At 38.1% G+C, this 22,569-nt stretch overlaps 1 protein-coding gene across 1 annotated transcript; it reads left to right on the top strand.

Annotated features, from left to right (window-relative positions):
* Nucleotides 1-11,242: 11,242 nt before the first annotated feature.
* Nucleotides 11,243-12,235, top strand: LOC306640440 (olfactory receptor 51M1-like; the record flags this gene model as incomplete). Its single annotated transcript, XM_079104720.1, has 1 exon — nt 11,243-12,235. The coding sequence occupies one exon, from the start codon at nt 11,243-11,245 to the stop codon at nt 12,233-12,235; it is 993 nt and encodes a 330-aa protein (XP_078960846.1).
* Between the last annotated feature and the right edge of the window lie 10,334 nt (nt 12,236-22,569).

Below are 22,569 nucleotides of genomic sequence, written 5' to 3'. Positions count from 1 at the left end.
AAATGTCTGGGTGGTGTTCCCTCAAAAAAAAATCATTTAAAGGGGCCTTGCACTGTGGCTTAGTGGTACAGTGCTTACCTAGCATGTGTGAGGCCCTGAATTTGATGATCTCAACACAGAAAAAAAGAAAGAAAAAAAGAAAAAAAGAAAGAAAGAAAGAAAGAAAGAAAAGAAGAATATGATTTAAAGGAAGAAATTTCAAATGTCTGCTTGAAACCTCCCAATTTTCGTTTTTGGAAGATAATGCTTAGAGGAAATAATTTTCATCAATACAAGATCTCAAGAGTTCCCTAGGGATGTACTCCACCTGAGTAGACAAATTTAGACTTCCAAGTCATGAGGCCATTTAAGTCACCATTTTTTTATAATCCTAAGTCTTTGTTTCATGTGATGGAATTGAGTGCATGATCCTAGTGGTCAAGTAATTGCTCCTCCTACCCTTAACTTCTTTACATGCTCACACACCACTACCACCACCACCCAGCTTCACAAAGTGTGCTCCCTCACTACTTGGATTGAAATAAGCACAAATACTCAGTCTTGGAGTATGAATAGAGAAAAGGCATATATTAAGGATGATTTTGCTCACAGCTAGTACTGAGAAGATCTGGAAATACTGTTAAGATCTGGAATCTTCCTTGTCTAACGTGGCACAAGAAAAGAATAACTCTGCCATGAACTTGTTTTGATCTGTAAAGATCTTTTAATTATTTTCAGTCTAACTTATTGAAAGCAGAAAAAGTAGGATTTTTTTTTGTGGGGATTCAATTAAAAGATATGGAGTTTATGCAACACAGAGACCGTGCTTATTGTTTGATAAGAAGCAATTAGGCTCCCTAACTGACTTGTCTCTCTGCAACCCTCCATTTTCTAAGCAAGGCATGTGGGACATCATTGACTTGAGTCGTGAAAATAGGCAAGGTGGACCCATCCCGACCACAAGAGTTCTTTCCTAGGTTTCTTTTTCATGTATGTGTATGTTTATGTGTATGTGTTGTTGTTGCTGTTATTGTTGCTGTTGTTTTTGGGTCTTAAGGTTTTTCTTTGCTTCAATTTTATTGCATCCTGATCCTCCTTTTCTAAACTCTACCAACGCAAAGTTTTTCTCACCTCTGTCCCCCTGTGGTCCAATGCTTTGGGCTTCAATTGGTCTGGTCTCCACTTACTAAGTTGATCCTCTCCTTTCTTCACTGTCCCCTCTCCTTCCCAATTACCAAGAGCCTCTTACTAGATCCTAGGTAAGTATTTCAGTTACTCTCATTCTGGACCTTCTTAGAACCCTTTATCCCAAACCATCTCTCCAAATGTGGTGAGCACACTGGAATGATTCAGCCTGTTTAAGTGTAAGTGATTAATATCTGCTCTCACCAACCAGAGTCAAAATGGCCCTTCCTAATAAATGTAACAGAACTCCTCATACAGGCACAGTAACTCACCACTAACGTAGCCCTCTCCCAAATAATATTGCATCAAGTCCTCACAGACAAGGCAAAGAAACCAGTCTCATTTGTTTTTAGTTGAAATTCATAGGCTGAGAGTATCTAAGGAATTTTCTCAGTATCATGTGGTTAAAAGTAGGAGGAGCTAAAGCTTCAACTAAGGAGATCTCTAAAAGTAGAAATTGATGAGATTTGACACACACACAGAGACACACACACACGTATACATATATCTGTCAGATATTACATATGCTCAGAAGCTTTCTTTGTCTACACTAAACTGCTAGTTACTTATTTAGTAAAGCGTTTGTATGCTCCCATATCCTCTTACACATCCTTCATCATATTTGTTTCTGTCACTGTCATCCCTTTCATTTTCTAAACTTATTTCAATTTTAAGATTCAGTAGACCAAGTCTATTTTCTGCAGTCATTACTCTATCCTCCCTGCCTAACATAGGTACTGAATTTGTAGTTGTTCATATTATCTGTAGTCCTAATCTCTAAGCTTCTCCTGAGAATAAATTCTCTATTACTTTCTTTGATCTAACTGCAATTCAGAGAAAATCCACACGTGGTAAGCAAGTGAAAGACATTAAGAAGGAATCTCTGAAGAGTGCAGATCTGTTCATACCATCTCAAGATAAGCCTTATCTAAATAAAATGTCCACCATGGAACTCAACAGTAGGGTTACACCTTTTCTGATAACTGGCTTCCTGGGTCTGACACATAATGCACATATTGGGATCTCCATTCCGTTATCCGTAATCTGAATCTCTGTACTTCCTGTCAATAGCATCCTCATGCATTTCATTAGAGATGACCATACCTCCGGGAGCCCAAGTACTATTTCTTAGCCATACTGGCAACTACAGGCCATGGGATGACCCTGAGTACAATGTCCATAGTGCTGTACATGGTGTGGAGGACTCAGAGAATTGAGTCACGGTGCCTTCTTTCCCACACTTCATCCAAGGTCTCTCTTTTGAAGTCTGGAGTCTTGTTTTTCATGGTCAGGGACCAGTTCACTACTGTCTACAGCCCACTGAGATCTATTTCTATTTTTACCAACACCCAAGTCATAATATTGGAATGGGAGATTTTATGAAAGAATTCACTCTCATACTAAGGAAATGATGTCAGGAAAGCTGCATATCCACATGCAAAACAATAAAACTGAATTAAAGACTTAAATGCAACACCTTAAGTCAAAAGACTCCTAGAGAAAAAGAGGGCAAAAGTTCCTTGACATTGGCCTTGGCAATTTTTTGGTTATCATGTTAATTTTGAAGGAAATTTTCACTGGAAATCTGCATTGACCAGTTTTATTCTGACTGCTTCATGGGTAATATCTATTTTTTTTTTCTGACATCAACATTTCTGATCAATTTTTTTCTCATATTTTCTTTTGTGTAATGTGTCTTCTCTTATGTCTGCCTTTAAGATTTGTGTGTAGTTGTATTATTTTCTACAATTTGCAATAGATGTGTTTAGTTGCATGTTTTCTTTTCATTATTTTCATCTTTTTATTAGTGCATTACAGTTACCTACAACAATGGGGTTCATTTTTACATAATCATAAATGTAACACACTTTGCTGCTTATCCATCCCCAGTACTTGCATGTTTTCTTTTTACATCAACTTTGCTCAGGGTTTGTTCAACACATGAAATAATGGATTTTGTTTTATGTTCAAATTTTGAAAAATTTTAGTTGAATTCTTCAAAATTGTCCTATTTTCTCTCTTCTTTTAGGATTATAATTTTGCATATAGCAGTGCAATATTTTACCATAAGTCCCAGGGGATTCTGTTAGGTTCCCACCCTCCAAGCTTTTCATTTCACTCACTGTTTTTGACCTTGTGATACATATCAATATGCCTTCAGCTCTTCTTTCTTCTGTGTTGTTCAATCTACTCTAGACCTTATCCAGTAAGCTTGTAATTTATGATTTAGCTTATTGTCAGATGAGTGGCAAGTTTCAGTCAAACTTTTTTGAGAGAATACTTCCAGGCCAGGAGAGTACCAAAGCATGTTCTTCAGTTGCTGTCCCAACTAGAGTGTGGAATGGAAATTGAGATAGCCCTTCAAAACCTAAAAATCAGAAGGTGGTCACTATTTCAGGATTATATTAGAGGCCACCTTGTGGTGCCTCTTTGTCCTACTGTTCTCAGTGTAAAGTAAAAATGGGTTACAAAAGGTCTCCTGACCCCCGTTCTACTCTAGGTTGTTGAAATGAGAATATATTCTTGCTATTACAGAATTGCAAACAGGAGATATGGACAGGCCAGAAAACAAAGAAGTCCTGGTTTGCCCTGCTTGTGCTGGCAAGCTCCCAAGAGAGTATAGTCTGCTGATGGAAAGTTCAAGAAATTACTCTCTTGATTTGCACCACTTCCCCTTGGTAGTCGGTTTTTCTACACACAAGTGGTGTGACAGTGTTTCTGTAGACTTTGAAGTTCATGGAGTAGAAACCTTCCTGTTTATTCACAGACATAACCTAAAAATGTCACAGTGGCTGGCATGTAGGAAGTACTTAAAAACTTTTGTTTGAAAAAGTCAATAATCTTGACCTCCTGAAAGTTTCATTTCTCTGAGTAAATATATATATAATCTGTTACAGTTCCCAAGTTTTAAGTAAGATATTTGTTCCCCAGTTTTAACAAGGTAATTTTCTTTTATCACATGTCAGGCACATTCTCAAACATGGAAACCCAGGGGCACATGCTACAGTGATGGTTGTTAGCATGGGATTAGTTCCAGGTATCAGTGTCAATGTGCAGTTACTGACAAAGACCAGCTGAAGAGACTGTGGCAGTAGGAACATGGATAAAGAAAAGGAAACAATAATCAGTATTAAAGGAATTTTGGAATCAGACCAAAATTTAAGCTTCAAGAGTGGGAGGAGGGGCAATGCAAAGCCTGTGTTAGACAATAGTGTGATAAGGTACTAGAGCCATCTGACAGCTCAGTCCATTGTCACCAGTAGATAAGCCCAGCCCCTTCTCATCTGTGCAGAAGCCAGCCAGGCAGAGACTCAATGTTAAAACCACTCCATTGGCTAGTTAGCATACAAACCTGCATGGCATAGATAGGGAAACTCACACTCTAAGCTTCCTCACTTTTGTAAATGAGGAAGCACAAGAACAGGGTCACAGCTTTGCCTCTTTTTCAGGCTTCCTAAGAAAGTGTATATGGAATAGCTTGTGTTAATTCAATACATAAATAATTGCTCTAATTCTTTTCAGGATTACCACTTCATAGTCACACTTGATCCTCTGAAGAGCTACCTCTTTATGCTTTATTAATGTAAGCATGGTTTACTGGAAGAGTGAAGCCAGGAGAGATTAAATCACTTGCTCAATGAGGACACAATATGGCTGAGATGTGACCAAGAGACCTGACTTTGCATTTAAAAGTCCTGTGAGGTTCTGTTTCTTCATACCACCTTCCAAGAAGATGAGTTCATTATTGGAAAATATTTCAAAGGCTACTTGTATACTTGGAAAATTCTCCCTCATTGCTTTCTGTGGTTAGTTCACTGCTCTATCATATATTGATTTACCTGGTTACTCCCCTAAAAAAGTCTTTTCTAAGCCCTTGTATCTGATTAAATGTCTTATTTCTACAGAAGCATTTATATCATTCTGTTGCAGATGACTACATACCACTGTCTCTTCCAGGAGTTCCTGGGCCATTTATTAATCACTGTGCATCTTTAGTGCTTAATATATAACAGGTACTCAAGACATGAAGTAGCATAAGACAAGATAAGGTACCTACAGTGCAAGTTTAAAGAGGCACTGGCTCTTAGGATCCTGCAATGGGCAGTCTTGCCCTTGCATAACTTGAGAATGAGTGCTTTCTTAAGGCTGCTGTCCAGGTGCCTACCTTGCTGACGCTAGGCCTGGCCTGATGATCAGTATTCATTTATGGGAAGAATGGGACAGTCATGTCTTGCTAAGGTTTTAGAGATTTTTTTTTCCTCTGGAGGGAATATTATACTCATTCTGAGAGCCTGTTAAACCAATGTTACCCCCTTGATCATGGACCTTTTGAAAATGTGTTTTGGATGAGAAGATAGAGAAAAGAAGTGAGAAGACTTAGAGAAAGATGAGAAAACAGAGAACGTTAGCAAAGGTTTCTGAAGCAAATGGTTCTTCCTGAGCTGAAACTCAATTATTACAAAGAAGTCTGAAAGATCACCGAAGTTAGGTAAAATAGGGATTGAAAGCAAGACCTTCAATATTAAAGACTTTGAAGAGGTGTTTACTCAGTCTCAGGAGAACCATCCAGACTGCCACATGAGGAGAGTGTGGTTTGTGTGTCAGATTCCATCCACAGACTCTTTCTCTCCCTATCACACATAGGACAGGGTATATAGATGGTGAGCTCCAATGGGCTCACAACAGACTTGTGGCTGCTGCCTGAATGACAAAGCCTTTGAGAATTGCCTCCTTCTTAATATGACTTCTCTAAGATGCAAAGGAATGATCTGGGAAAAAATGACTGGGCAATATCAGACCTGCTTTGGTGAGACAGTGCTTGGGTGCTTTGAGCTTGAAAGACCATGTATAAAGATAGACAATATGGTTAAAAACTGTTTCCTCTTCAGAATTATTGGAGAGAGATAAAATGTAGGGAAAGAGGAGTTTTCTGAAAGGATTACTCTAGGAAGATTTGGAGACAACTTTCTGGAAATATTACAGAACATCTACGCATGCATAAATGCAGGTATCCAGGGAAAAGGACAAAATAAACTCTAACATGAACTGTCCATCCTAAAGACACATTAATCCCACACAACAATATGAAGTTCATTTTCAGGGCCTTATTCTAATAGACCTGGGTCTTGGATCAGGAGAAGAGTTAGTTGATGTTGTAGCCATTTTCTATGAGAGACCCCAAAAGAGGCTCAGAGTCTGGAGATATTGAGGATCCTTAGTAAGGATTTCATTTAGGTCTATCTGTGATTGGCCAGAATGGGGATCAAAAGCATGGTTAATAACACTAAGATAAATGGCCACTCAGGAGATTTTTGTCATATGAGAGTGTTGCTTTGAAAATCTGACAAAGTAGCAAAAAATATTGTTTCCATCATTTTCAGAAATTTGTGTGGATTTATAAGTGTGGGCATGTCTTTTTTTGTGTATCATGAGAGGTAGATCATTTTGAAAAGGAAAAATGAATTGACGGTTCTTCAATCTGTGGAGCTGATGGAAATGACATGGACCGTGTTGCTGGGAGGGGACCTTGGTGTTGACTTCAATTTGTTTATCGTTGGATGCTGCCCTTAGTGGTTACATTGGAAAACTGCAGTAGGTGCATTGACCAGGCTGTTGTCCTGGAGGAACCCGAAACCCTGCCAACCCTGGTTCAGTGGGCTAGGTATCAATTCTGGAAAGAGGAACTTTTAAAAATAACTGGTTTCCTGAAAAGCATATCTCTCTGTCACACATTCTCTAGCTCTCTCTCTCCCACATACAGGCATGTTTGCAATCATTATTACATGCACAGTTGCGCCAAACATTTAGTAATGAATTCTAATAGATTCAGAGTTACGGCCTGAATGACTCACAACATACTGATACTCCAAATCCCCCAACAAAACACACCACATTCACTTCGCTTCATATTTACAAGATTCCAAAATTATCCAAGGCATCAAAGACGGGTCAAGGGTTGTTTCTTTCTTGTCCCCATCACCTGCTAACCCTCCCCAATCTTCAGAAACCACCTCTTGCCTTCCTTGCTGGAGCCAGTCACATTGATTTATAAATTCTATTTAATAATCTATGGTCTTTACTAAATGGGAGCTTCATAAAGGCAAGACCATGCCATATTTATCTGTGTATCTGAAAAGCCCTGCTCAGAGTTTCTCACAGAAGGCACTTACTAGATTCACATGAATAAAAATTAATAAGAAAGTTTAAAGAATTTAAACTTTACATGGCACAGACCTGTAATCCCAGCAGCTCTGGAGGCTGAGCCAGGAGGATTGCAAGGTCAAAGTCAGCCTCAGCAAAAGTGAGGCACTAAGCAACTCAGTGAGACGAGTGCCCCTGAGTTCAATCTCTGGTATCAAAAAAAAAAAAAAAAAAAAAAAAAAAAAAAAAAAAATGCATACAGACTTTGACATTCCATAGCAAATCTTTCAGAGTCTTGCCAGTGCAACCTCAACTCATTCTATGGTATTACTTTTCTTAAATTTTATATTTGAGTTTTAGAAAATTTCAAAACACATAAAATTATCTCTACTTCTATTCTCTTGTTTATACTATGTTTTTCTTCCTGAAAATCCTTTCTATAAAGCTGATTTATAACTGAGCTTGAATACCTTTCCTGGCCTTCCCCAGGGACCAGTTGCAACCCACCCATATTCATGTAATTTCTATATCCATCTCTTGTGTTACACGTTAGGTAATTGTTACACTACCCCATATATGATAAAGGCTCTAAACAATAGCAGTACTTGCTAATGAAGGTAATAATAACAGTATTTTTGTTAGTATGCTATCCCTGAGTAGTCTTCCTCTGAAAAAGACCTAAATCAGGTTTCCAATAAATGTAGAAATTTCCCTGGTTGGGGTTCCTTCACCTGCAAGCCTAAATGAAGATACTCAACTCCCTCCTTGTATACCCAAGTTGGGACTCCTTCATGAACTACAATTTAGTCAAGACATCCTGCTCTCTGCATTCTGTTCTATGCCCTGACTCTGCCTTCTGAACTCTGGCCATAACCCTTGAATATTTTCTTGGTCTTAGTTGGCGGCATCTCCTATCTAGTTGTGTTCTGATCATGCTGGCATGTCATGAACTTAATGGGTCTCTGTTGCCACTTGGGTCTATACACCCTATTTTGGGGTTTGCCTCCATACAATTCTGACCAACTGCCCCTGTCTGAAGGATATAATTCTTGGCTTCATGGCAGATTCTAAGAGTGTCTGTGTGTTTTGAAAGGGAAGAGAAGGAAGTACATGATCTGATCACACTGATCCAAGTTCTGTAACATGGACTGAGGAAGAAATGAAATTGATTTAAAAAAGAATACGGTGAGATTTTCTATCAGAAGACTAAAGGCAAGAAGTGTTAAAAAAAAAAAAAAAGTCCTTATTGGGGGACTTGTGGAAGAAACGTGCATTCAGAGTTGAACAGAGAACCTCAGGAAAGCCTGAGACACTGGCATGGACATGCATTTTGGGTGGTTTCTATAAGAAAGGATTTAATTGGCCTAACTCTAGGTTAAAAGAGAGCGGTTGGCAGAGACAAAATGCAAATTAATTATCTGGCATTTATTATCACTTGTGACAATAAATGTGATCTTTATTTTAGAATAAAAGAAAGAAATAGAAAACTGTGCGCAGGACTGAGAGGAGCTTGGGGTAGTCGTGATTGTGGTAGAGGGGCTTTCAGAAGCCAGTGTGCCACCACAGGGATGATCCTCTTCTTCATATACCGCATTCAGCCTCTCCAGAAAATGATGGATCCACTCTAGTGGACAAAGGGTTTGAATGAAGTCACAGCTCACAAGGATGGGCTTCTTCCTAAAGCAGAAAAAAAGAAAAGGAATGAGGTAATACCAATTATACTGCTTCAGATATGAACACAACCCTATAAACTCAGAACTGCTCAGCCACAGGTGAACCTGTGGAAGGAGAGACAGAGGTAACAGACTCCCGCCCACATGGGTTCCAGCCCTGGGGACTCCTTGTTTGTCCTCAGTTCTCCTACCTGGAGGCGGGTGTTCCTCTTGTATGAGGAAGGAGGATAAATGCTTCCCTGAGACCCTCAGCCTAATGCCTCTCCCTGGCCTGAAACCTTCCTTGCCTGCCGTGCAGACTGCCCAGGCTTCACGTCTCTTAAATCAGCAGAGCTGGTAAGCTTCCACCCCTGTCCTGGGGCTTCAGGAAGGAAGGTAGATCAGTGAGACACATGAGGGAGAAGAATATGCAGGAAGAGGGGGGATGCATGGGTGTCCCAAAAGAGCAGTGACTCAGAATACCTTACTAGTGCTGCATAATATGTATTATATGAGTAATGAGAAAAAATGTAACTAAATATACACGAAAGTCAAGAGAAATTTGTAAAAAGTAAGAAATTTGTACTAAGTCTTCAGTGATTGAAGTATTTACTGCCAAAAATGGGGATTTTTTTTTTTTTTTTTTTTTTTTTTTTTGCCAAGAAAGAAAGAAACATTAGAGAATTGAAACAAAAGTATGTATGGGAGAATAAAGAAATAATTTTATGGCTGTGATGAATGGAGTGGAAAAAGAAGGATTTGGAAAGATGCCAAAGCAGAAAGGGCTAAATATAGACTATTACAGACCATTATATTACTTCAGGTTGGAATGAGGCAGACATGAACTCAAATCCCATCTGGGATATCAGCTCAGTCTGAGTCTTTATGAAGGTTATTTTCCTTTTTCTGTAGTTTCCTTGTCTGTAGAGATAAAGTGATTCATAGTTGTGAGAACTATGCATGCTTCTGCAAAGTTTGATGCAATGTCTGAATCATGCATGGCCTCGATAAATTGGAGCTATCACCATAGCTTCCTATTTCAGTGAAGGAGAAGCTATGGTTGGAACAATTGTTAAGTATAGTTGACACAAGAAATATAAAGGAGAAAATCAGAAGAGATTAGAATAGAGAATATAAGAATAAGACAGAGCTGGGCCTTGCATACCATTGTAAACCTTTAATATTTCATGTCAAATTTGGTTAAGTAAGTGTCTTTCTTGCTACAGTGTAGTAGATTACTTAGAGAGGTGCAAAACTAGAATTTGGTGGAATAATCCAGGAAGAGATGACAGCAATCTGAATTAGGAGAGCATTGATGAATATTTGAAGTTTTTGAAAAGTGGAAATCCCAAGATGTGTTCATTGATTGAAAGGATATTGGAAAGAGGTACAACATGGAGGAAGGAGTCCAACATAAAACTAAATTTTGGAGCTGGAAATGTAGTTCAGTGATAGGGTGCTCACTTAGCATGTGTAGACCCTGAGTTCAATCTCCTGCACTGCAAACAAATACACAGACATTTTTTTTTGTTTTCTTATTTATACCACTGAAATAATAGACACAAATAAGCAATAAGTATGTTAAAGAAGAGAAGATACATTCTTGACATACGTTTCAGGTAAATGTGAAACATCGAGATACAAATGCTGAGTATGCTGCTCTATATATTAGTTTGGAAATCAAAAGAGAAGTTCTGGAGCTATAGATTACATATCTATCAATACATGAATGGCATATAAAACTCTGGGAATGCATGATATTACCTGAAGAAAATTAATAAGAGTATGGTCAGAGAATTGCTGTAAAAATGGAAACAACTATATTCAAGGGATAAATAATGATGGTGAGCCAGCAAAGAGGATTGAGGAGGCATAGAAATCCAGAGGATGACCAGGAGTGGTGGTACACATCTGTAATCCCAGAGGCTCAGAAGGTTGAGCCTGAGGATTGCAGGTTCAAAACCAGCCTCAGTAACTTAGGACCTGTGTCAAAATTTAAATAATAATAAAAAAAGGTCGTGGATGAGGCTCAGTAGTTGAAGACCTCAGGGATCAAGTAAAAAAGAAGGAAGAAATTCAGAGGAAAACCTGGTAAGGGTGATGTTAATGAGATTAATAAAGAAGGATGCAATAATATATTGATAGTGGTAAGACTGATAAAAGTGGAGTGTATGATAGCGAAGGTGATCATGGTCACAATGTTGCTTATGGTGATGCGAATGCTAGTAATGCTGAAGAATTAATAACCAGAAATATCCTTTTGTTTTCAGCTCTCTCCTTGAGGAATGCCAGTCCAGGATCCTCTCAGTCCTCAGGCCACGGTCACATCCAACATGACTCACTTCAGCCCCACGTTCTACCTCACTGGTTTTCCTGGTTTGGAAGCCATCAAACACTGGATCTTCATTCCCTTTTTCTGTATGTACTTGATGGCCATCTCAGGCAATTGTTTCATTCTGATAGTTATCAAGACCAGCCCTCGCCTGCACACGCCCATGTACTACCTATTATCCCTGCTGGCCCTCACTGACCTGGGACTGTCAGTGTCCACCTTGCCCACCACTATGGGAATCTTTTGGTTCAACTACCGCAGCATCTGCTTTGGAGCCTGCCAAATCCAGATGTTCTGCATCCACTCGTTTTCCTTCATGGAGTCCTCAGTACTCCTCATCATGTCCTTTGACCGATTTGTGGCCATCTGCTACCCCCTGAGGTACTCAGTCATTATCACTGGCCAGCGAGTGATCAGGGCAGGCTTGTCTGTGATCCTCCGGGGACCTGTGGCCCTCATCCCTATTGTTCTCCTCCTGAAGCTCTTTCCCTACTGTGGCCCTCTAGTCCTTTCCCACTCATTTTGCCTGCACCAGGAAGTCATCCACTTGGCCTGTGTAGACACCACCTTCAACAACCTGTATGGGCTGATGCTGGTGGTGTTCACTGTGATGCTGGACCTGGTGCTCATTGCACTGTCCTATGGACTCATCCTGCACACAGTGGCAGGGCTGGCCTCCCAAGAGGAGCGGCTCCGAGCCTTCCAGACATGCACTTCACATCTCTGTGCCGTGCTCGTATTCTTCGTGCCCATGATGGGGCTGTCCCTGGTGCACCGCTTTGGGAAACACGCCCCTCCTGCTGTCCATCTTCTTATGGCCAACATCTACCTCTTTTTGCCTCCAATGCTCAACCCAATCATATATAGCATTAAGACTAAGGAGATTCGCCATGCCATCAGCAGGCTCCTTGGCCTTAGGAAGGCCAATGCCACATCCTGGGGCTAAAGGTGTCACTGAGCACCTGAAATAGACCTCTCATCAGCATTGAGGACTTATGATAATACACCACATTCACACAGACTTCCCTCTGCCCTACATAAAGCATGGGTGAATTTCTTTCTGGAGTGATGGCTTAAAAAGGCTGACCATCCCTCATTTAAATTATAATGCCTCCTCTTACATCTGAGTTCTGGCATTTTTGGTAGAATCAAAAGCTATAGAGAGGGTGACTTTATCAAGGATCATCAGTTAACATGCAAACACTGAAATTAAATGAAAACAAATACTAAAATGGAACAATAAATAACAAAACACTCAGAGCAGATCTTGGCAGATACTAGAGAAATGTAATTTGTACTAACAGACCTCAGAAAATAGCCTGGTTCTATGCTCTGGTGACTGCTTCCATTTTCTCTACCTGGCCAAGGTCCTTTTTTACCTCTTGCTATCCTGGCTAAGCACTAACCTTGGGATCCCCAAGTCAGATTGGTGCCTGAGAACTCCTGTACGCTTCCTCAAACCTGGTTTAGAAAGACAGATTTCCCCCAACTTTTTCTGAAGTTGAACCCTTCTGACCATGTTCTTTATAGTGGAAGCCCTTGGCTCTTCTTAGTTCTGCTTTTTACCTTTCCTGTGGACAACTGAGTCTGAGTCCTGTAATTCAAGTTTGACATTAAGCTGAAGTCAGTGTTTACTTCTTGGGCCTTTAGTTGTGAAATCTCACACAATCACCTATATGTGTCAAAGCTTTGACCATGAAAGCTATCACCTCTCTCTCTCTCTCTCTCTCTCTCTCTCTCTCTCTCTCTCTCTCTCTCTTCTCTTTTATAATAGTCCTTTTAAATTTATATACACATATGCATATTTATATATACATTTATATGTAAATATAATGTTCAAGACCACTACAAAATGTCATATTTAAAGCTACACTTGGTTAATCTGTTTCTGGGGAAAACCAGCCCCCAAATGGAAGAATATCAGTGAGATGAAATGAAAGGAAATAAGACAGTTTCACCTTCCAGATCACAGTGCCTTTCTGACAAAATGTAGCCATTTAAAAAGAAATATTATTGAGGAGAGTCTCCCAATAGAACATCAGGGAGAATATTTTTGTAATTCAAGTTCAGAAGCAATTCTATCACAAATTTTATTGTAAGAGACATGCTATAATGTTTGTATTTTGTTGACAAAACTGGAAAACCACAGCAAAAATAAAAATGTCAATTTATACAAAAGGAAAAAAAAAAAAAAAAGGAAGTAATCACCAACATGTTAAGTCACAATCCCAACACTCCAGGAGAATGTGAATTTAAAATCAGCACAGCAGCATGCACTGCCATTGACTAACTGCAGTTCATGTTGCAGTCTCAGCTCTGAGGTTGCTCTCTCAAAGATATTTTCACTAATAAATCCACTTCTAAATCCCTACGAGCAGACACTCTGGCATTCTGCGTTTCCCAATAGGATGTTTGTCACAAAGGAAAGTACTGTTTACTTTTTTTTTTTTTTAGGTTGATCATTTTTTAATAATCATGCAGTCACAAGGAATAAAAGAGAGAGATCCCATATACAGAACTGTAGTTCAATTTCACAACCAGGATGTTGACATTGATACAATCAAGATAAAGAACATTTTCCTCACCATAAAGATCCTGAACATTGCCCTTTTATAGATACTCTCTCTGCCTCTCTCTCTCTCTTTACCTCCCATGCTCACTCCTAATCTTTGAAAATTTATCTCTTTTTTTCTGTTTTTGGATGGTGTTTTTGGTGTCAAGTCTAAGAACTCTTTGTTTAGCCCTAGATCACGAAGACTTTTTCATAGTTCTGTTTAACATTTAAGTCTGTGATTCATTTTGAGTTGATTTTTATGTAAGGTACGTGATTTAGAATGATTTATATACGTCTGTGTATGAGAGTGTGTCCACTAGGAGAGATGACTGAACTAAGCTCCTTGGAGGAATTATGCACATCTCCTTCACCAGTAAATCTATCCCATAAGTATCGTCCTGGTACATGCCATATATTCAATAAATAAATATTAAATGAATTCACAGATACATAAATGCATAAAGTGGGATCCAGAACTAAGAAAGAGAACTTCTCATCCTTCTTCACATTCAGGAGATCCAAGAAAACTCCTTTTTCATGGCCTCCATCAGAGGGTTTTCCCCACCATTTTTCTAATTCTAACATTTTTCATAATCTTTGGATTCACTAATGACTTTACCAACAAGTAAAATATTTTGTTTTTAAAAAAATTATTTTATTGTTGGTTGGCAAAATTATATGTACTGAGTATGTACAACATGCTGTTTAGAAGTGTAAATGTATTGCAGCATGACAAAAATCTAGCTGATTAATAATACTTTTACCTCATATAGTTATCATTTTACTTTATAATGACCCTCCCAGAAGTTTTAAAGAATGCAATATGTTGTTAACTATATTCACCATACTGTACCATAGATCTCTTGAATTTATTCCTCCTAACTAAATCTTGCATAATTTTACTAACATCTTCCCAACCACCTCCTCTTCCAAGGACCCTAACCCCTGGTAACATAATTCTATTTTCTAGTTCTATGATGTCAACTTTTATAGATTCTACAATGAGGAAATTATGTGATACTTATCTTTCAGGACTTGACTCATTTCACTTAGCAAGATTTTCTTTAGCTTCTTTCATGTATTTCATAGTATTTCATCCTTTTATTGACTGAATAGGATTCCATATTATATATATAAAATCCATAAGTATATATACTTATATATATACATTTATTCATCATATATATGCATGTTTATGCATTCATCTTCTGATGGACACTTAGGCTGATTTCACATCTTGGCATTTTTGTATTGTGCTGCATTAAAAATGGAAATGCAGGTACCTTTTTGACATACTATTTCATTTCAATTAAACACATACCCAGTAGTGAGATTGCTGGATCAAATGGCAGTTCTGTTTTCAGGTATTTTAAAAATTTTTTACAGACTGCATTTTGATTCATTGTACACAAATTGGGTATATCATTTCACTTCTAGGTTGTGCAAAATGTAGATTCATACCATTCGTGCAATCATACATGTACATAGGGTAATGATGTCTGTCTCATTTCACCATTTTTCATACCCACCTCCCTCTCATTTCCCTCTATGCAATCTAAAGTACCTCCATTCTTCTCACTGCCCTAAACCCTCCACCCCCATTATATATCCTCATCCACTTATCAGGGAAATCATTCAGCCTTTAGTTTTTTGGGATTGACTTATTTCACTTAGCATGAAATTCTCCAACTCCATCCATTTACCTGCAATTGCCATAATATTCTTTATGGCTAAATAATATTACATCATGTATATATACCACAGTTTCTTTATTCATTCATCTGTTGAAGGGCATCAGGTTGGTTCCACTATCTAGCTATTGTGAATTGATCTGCTATAAACATTGATGTGGCTGCATTACTGTAGTATGGTAATTTTGAGTCCTTTGGATGTAAACCGAGGAGTGGGATAACTGAGTCAAACAGTGGGTCCATTCCAAGTTTTCTGAGGATTCTTCACACTGCTTTCCAGAGTGACTGCAACAATTTGCAACTCCACCAACAATGTAAAATGTGCCTTTTCTCCCACATCCACGCCAACATCTATTATTGTTTGTGTTCTTGATAATAGTCATTCTAATTGGAGTAAGATGAAATCTTAGAGTTGTTTTAATTTGCATTTCTCTAATTACTAGAGATGTTGAACACTTTTTCATATGTTTGTTAATTGCCTGTATGTCTTCTGCAAAGTGTCTGTCCAGGTCCTTGGCCCATTTATTGATTGGGTTCTTTGAGACAAACCCACATAAATACAGTTATCTCATACTAGACAAAGGAGCCAAAAACATACAATGGAGAAAAGATAGCCTGTTCAACAAATGATGCTGGCAAAACTGGAAATCCATATGCAGTAAAATGAAATTAAATCTCTATCTCTCACCCTGCACAAAACTCAACTCAAAATGTTTCAAGGACTTAGGAATTAGACCAGAGACCCTGCACCAAAGAGAAGACAAAGTAGGCCCAAATCTTCATCGTGTTCGCTTAGGATCGGACTTCCTTAACAAGATTCCCAAAGCACAAGAAATCAAAGCAAGAATCAATAAATTGGATGGATTAAAACTAAATAGTTTTTTTCTCAGCAAAGGATATAATCAATAATGTGAAAAGAGAGCCTACAGAGTGGGAGAAAATCTTTTTCACACACACTTCAGATAGAGCATTTATCTCCAAAATTTATGTTTTCAATTTTCAATAAAATACCATAATGTGCTTGATAATGACTGTACTTAATTGTATTTTCATCAAAAGTGTTCAAGGGTTCCTTTGCCTACATTTGTTATCTTTTGGTTCCTTCAGGATAGCCACTCTAACAGGTATGATGTGATATCTCATTGTGGTTTTATTTGCATTTCCCTGATGATTAATGATGCTGAGTTTTTTTTTTCATATACTGTGGGTCATATGTTTCTTCTCATAAATATTTATTCATATCTTTTGCCCAGTTTTAAATGAGGATATTTTATATAAGGATATATATCATCATTTTAATAGCAATACATATATATCACTATTAAATTGCATTCCTTACATATTTTGAATATAATCATTTTAGATGTATGCTTTACAAATGTTCTCTACCATTCCATATGCTGTTTATTCACTCTGTTGATTGTTTCTCAGACTCTGCAGAAATTTTTAGTTTGATTGAATCTAGTTAGTCTGTTTTTGTGTTTGTTACCTGTGATTTTGGGACACCTCTTAAAGTCATTGCCCAAATGTTGTAGAATTTTCTTCTGTATTTTCTTCTACTAGTTTTATAGTTTGGAATCTTAAATTTAAGTGTTCGATCCATTTGACTTGGTTGTTATATAAGGCATGAGTTAAAGGTCTAATTTTATTCTTCTGCATGTAGACATCCAGTTTTCCCAACATCATCTACACAACAAAATATTTTTATAGTTCCATCAAGAATAATTTACTTGAGATCCAAAAGCAACTTTCCAACCTCATTTTTTAATCTGCATTATCCTTATCACATTTGAGAACAAAAATAAGTTCTAAGATCCTGTCATTCTCCCCCACTTCTTAAACTCTCCAATTGCAAGAATATACTGAATTTTGTCACCCAATTTTATACTTTCAAATCCTCCAAGCCTCCAGTGTATCTTTGAAAATAGTAAATACAAAGATATTATGTCCATCCAATAAATTTATCTAGGAAAAGAAAACCCTATAAGATAATAGAAGGTGGATAACATTATGGCAAAAAGTGAGATAGATTCACAGTGTTACATGCTAATAATAAAAAGTAAACAGAGTCAAGGAAAAGGATTGAGGAAAGAGTGGCAGAAATAAATGACAGAAGAAGTCAGAGTGTTGATCCCATAAAATAGATGGTAGGTGAGATTTTATATGGAAGAAAGGACATTGATTCCCCTGGAAGAGCTGTGGCAGTTAGATTCAGATATATGTGTTGGGGCAGAGGAGAAAGTTGAGGGAGTTCTCATTTGGTGGCATGAGTTTTCTTCTGGTAGACCATGAAACTTTTTGCTTGCAAGTCATGGGGCAGTGGTACTTAAGGCTTCAAAAGCTTTCTTGGTGTCAATTTTCCCAGATTCATCTATGCTAAAAAAGTTAATTTATTGAAATCTAGAAAATAAAACTCTTATTCCATACTTTGCCTAAACTATCTATTTTTCTTGCAAGCCCTTGCCCTTTCCCAAGTTAGTATAGTTTCTTCCCTAATTGTTGGTTTCAATCAGAGTCTGATAAGGAGGACAATGCTGAGGAATCTTTTAAAAGGAGATTTAATAGAATGAATTATTTATAAAACTTTGGGAAGAGATGTAAAAAAAAAAAAGAGAGAAATAAGAGATTTTTGGAGAAACACTTAAAATTCAAGGGTAGGTTAACATTCAGAATATGTAAGGGATAAGAAAGTAGCACAGCTGCCCTCAACTTGGGCTCCCCCTGCAGCATGAGCCTGCTCCGGAAGTGCTGGATATGCTGTCACTGCTGAGAACCCACATTGCAGACGCCCTGCAGGCACCCTAGTACCAAGAGTGCAGGAGTCCTGACATCACTATTGCAAACATATGTGACATACAGACAGCAACGCCCCCACAGACCTCAAAATAAGAAACCTCTCTCATTCCTTCCTATTCCTGACATGCCAGAAAGGATTCCCACCCACAGACAGCTATCAGGGAAGGATGATAGATGAAATTTGCCTCAGTGGTTCTGAGCAGAGTTCAGGACTGAAGGGGCCTGGAAGGGTCATCATCTTTGAGACATTAAGATTTAACTAAAATGGCTTCCTTCAGAGGACTTCTGCTGACTCCTGCCGTCGTGCTTTGTGTGTTGCACTCTTCTATAAAAATCTTCAGCAAACTGGATGGGAACTGCTTCCTCTGTCTTCAGACACTAACCTCTGTGAAGCCAAGAAACTCTGTGGTCTTTTGCACTACTATTTCCTTGCGCTTATCAATGTATAAAGTGGAACTGAAATTCACTTCAGATTAGCAGAAGATGAACCAAGGTCCTGGGCCACAGGTGAGTGGTTCAGAACAACGTCACCCATCAGACTTCTGGTTCTCCTCACGGAGATGGGTGAGTTCGACTGGGAAAAACAACCTTGGAAATGATGATCCATCAGGGCATGCTTTTGAGGAGAAGAATCCTGTAAGGAAACATAGGCTGGGGCCTTCCCAGAAACGGAGGAAGCACGAAAATCCACCCTTTAAACCCCTATTCTTGCTATCAAGTCAGAAAGAGTTCAGACATGTCGCTCAGAGTAACAGTCATGAATTTATTTAAGGGATAGGAAAAGGGAAAGAGTACACTCTCAAGGGAGAGAGTGGGTCCTCTCAGAGAGGAGAAGGACAGTGGGCCTCTCCTGTACTCCAGTTTCATTGGGGATCCCAGAGAAGTTTCCAGAGATCCCTACCCAGCTCCACATCTTGACTAACAACAGCACGACATCAGAATTTCAAGTCCCCACTGCCATGATAACTTTAGGTCACTCTGAACCATGCTGACTTGTTCTAATTGAATTTTAACCATGAATTCTTATAGGTTTTAAGGTTAGGAGGAATTATTCTTATCTCCATGAGTTTCCAGGTCTGGTCTGTGAGAGGTTCGTGAAAGTCTCCACCTTCAGGGTAACTTGAGTTCTTCTTACTGATATTATTTCTGGTCTGCATTTCTCCTGCAGATACCAGGAAGTTTGCTCTAGAATGTGATATATCCTGTCCACTAAGGTCAGGCAGGGCTGCAAGTAGATTGCCTCTTGGAAAAGAAAGCATGTAGGGGTCAGGACAGTGTGCCCATTTTATAGACTTATTCCCTTAACCTTGTGTTCCCACCATTCACATCTGTCTGTCCCCTAACAATAACAGCCTCCCTTTAACATGTTAGGCCAACAAAATAATCACATGGTATTGAAAAATATTTCCTTCTTTGTAGGAGACCCTGATTTTTTCCATTCATTCCTTCATTCTTCATCGAGTGACAATTATTTGCCAACTACTAGGCTGCCAACTGAAACACAATGGTCAACAATAAAAATATGGGATTTCTCCCATTTATATGTCCCTTTTCCAGATAGGACAAATGAACCTAAGAGTAAATTAAGAGATACAATGAAATGGAGACTACTTTGTATGTATGATTTGGGGGATCAGTTATTTTAGTTAAGATCTAGGATTTGTTAAAAAGTCACCCATGCTAAGCATGACTTGAAAAAATAAGCCAGGAAGTGATTCTTTCTGTCTGAAGAACTTGACAGAGGAGATACTGTACAGGAAGCATGGATAAATGTCGGCTCCAGCATAAACAGATAGAAAACTGTTCAGTTCATTGTTAGTCACTGAAAACTGATGGGAGTTCACTTATTAGTAATGGGACACGGTTGAAGTACCTAACAACAGAGCATTTTGGCTGCTCTGGGGAGAATGACTTGAACACGGAACAGGAAGAGGCAGAGAGGACAGTTATGAAGCCATCGAGAAGTTTGGAAGGGAGTTAGTTGTAGTGGCGGTAGAAGTGAGGGAGACATAAAAACAGAACCTAAGAATGTGCTGCTGGTCTAAATAAGAATACAAGAGAGGAGAGAGAAAAGAAATCGGCAAAGATATGTGGACTTCAGACTCCAGTAAGCAGATGGTGACACATTTTACTTAGATGAGAAAAACTGACATTGTGGAGAATTAGAACTACGGAATGAGATTAAGAATACTGTTATTAGGATGTTAGGTTTGAAAAGTCTGCAAATCCACAGGTGAGGTAAATTTTATTTGGATAGTTGAGTATGGTATAGAGGTTAGAAATGTCATTTTATGAATCATCATCATTTAGATGCTGTTTAAATTCATACGAATGGGAATATTATTCAGGGAAAATGAATAAAGACTACAGTGAGAAGGCTTCACAGAGAGCTACCTTTCTAACTGAAGAATGTAGCAAAAAAGAAGAGAAGGAAAGTTCTTAAAATAAAAGATATATATGCCTTTACTCCATGTACAAACAGAGAAACAACATGTATCCCATTTGTTTACAATAATAAAAAAAGGAGGAAAAAAAAAAGACTTTTCTCCCAGAAATAAAAATTTTTTGAACACACGAAAAAAATAAAATAAAATAAAAAATAAAGGATATAAAGATACAGAATTACCAAACCCACAAGAGGGGAATGTTCCAGAAAAGGAGAACACTGTCAACTCACTGAAGCTCTGAGAGCTGGAAACAACATGACAAAAGCAATTGAAAACAGGTTTGCCACACAGAAGACAGGGTCTGAGGGGAGTGGGGCTTTCCTTTACATCAAATTCTTCTAGTTGACTTGAACTGTTATCCTATGCAGATATCAATTTAAGCTTTAAAAACTTATTTAAAGTTTCAAGAAATGGAAATATATTTGTATTAGCCACTTTTGGAGAGCACAGACCTAAGAATGTCAATATCTTTTAAACAACAATTTTTTTTTTCTTTCTCAGATTACTTCTTGGTGCTCTGGCTCTGTGGCACATATTTGCATTGTGAAATACTAGCTAAGGAAGTAATAAAATATAATGAATGTCATTGCAAGGAAAACGACATAAGAATTACAATGTAGTTTTTTAAGCTTCTGCTCACAAATAGCACTTGTCAATTTTCCCCACCAATGACTTGCCAAAACCAGTCAGTGTTCAAGCCTGATAATGGTAGGGTGGGTAGTATAATCATCTTGTACTACTTGTAAAAGTTCAGATAGCCTACTCTAAATGGTGGAAAATTGGAAGCAATAATGCAATAATAATGCAGTTTTCCTTCTTGTCACTAAAATATGATCCCCTCTCATTTATTTTAACAAAAATAAAAATGAAATAAACATACCACAAGTATTCCTTTCAATGACAGCATCAGATTCAGAGTCCAAAACCTTATGATACTTTCTTCATTTGGTATATGTTGTTCTCACAATGCAAGAAACTTTGGACTTTAGTAAGTTATTTGTCCACAACACTTCAAACATAAAATGATTGAGCTACTCAGGCTAATTACATATGCCTATTTGGAAGGGTAGAGGTAGGGAGGCAGCTAGCAACTAACTTTTGATGGCAGTTCTAAGACTTTTGGATCAGAAACTTTAAAGGACCTAGACCGTATAAATAGAAAATAATCCCTGATTAGTTCTTGATTCTGCTGAGAGTAGCAATAACATTTTCTCATAAAGGTGCACAATTTGTGTGAGCTTAGTGAATTATCACAAAGTAAGCATACCCATGCATGTATCTAACACCCAGATCGGGCAATCATATATATCTAGCAGTTTGAAGTTCTGTCAAGCCTCCCCAATTATTATTTCCAATTTTCTTCCCAAAGACATACCTGAAATTTATTAGTTTTAACATTTTACATTAGTTTTACTTATTTTTAACTTTGTATAGATGAGCCATATGCTTATATCTAGCTTCTGAAGCCACTTGAAGACAGCTCAAGGCCCTCGGCAAGTGGGTCCCCCACATCCTGGCTATGCTCTGCTTCTGTGTGCCTGTGCTAGGCCAGGATGTTGTGCACAGATTGAGGCCACAATTCACCATGGTGCACATCCTCATGGGCACAGTTTCTGTGCTTTTTCCACCCCTGATGAACTCTGTTATTTATAGCAACAATAACTTGGGGTCAATAACTTCTGTGAGAACTCTATTTTCTTTCTTTTTCTTTTTTTTTTTTTTTTTTTGTTTTTTGAATTTAAGCATTTTTTTCTTTTCTTTTTTTTTTTATTTTTACAGACTGCTTTTTTTA

Source organism: Sciurus vulgaris, assembly GCF_902686455.1.
Source record: "Sciurus vulgaris genome assembly, chromosome: 11".
NCBI lineage: Eukaryota > Metazoa > Chordata > Mammalia > Rodentia > Sciuridae > Sciurus > Sciurus vulgaris.
Note: the sequence above shows the minus strand (reverse complement) of the source record. Positions and strands in the feature narration are given on the sequence as shown.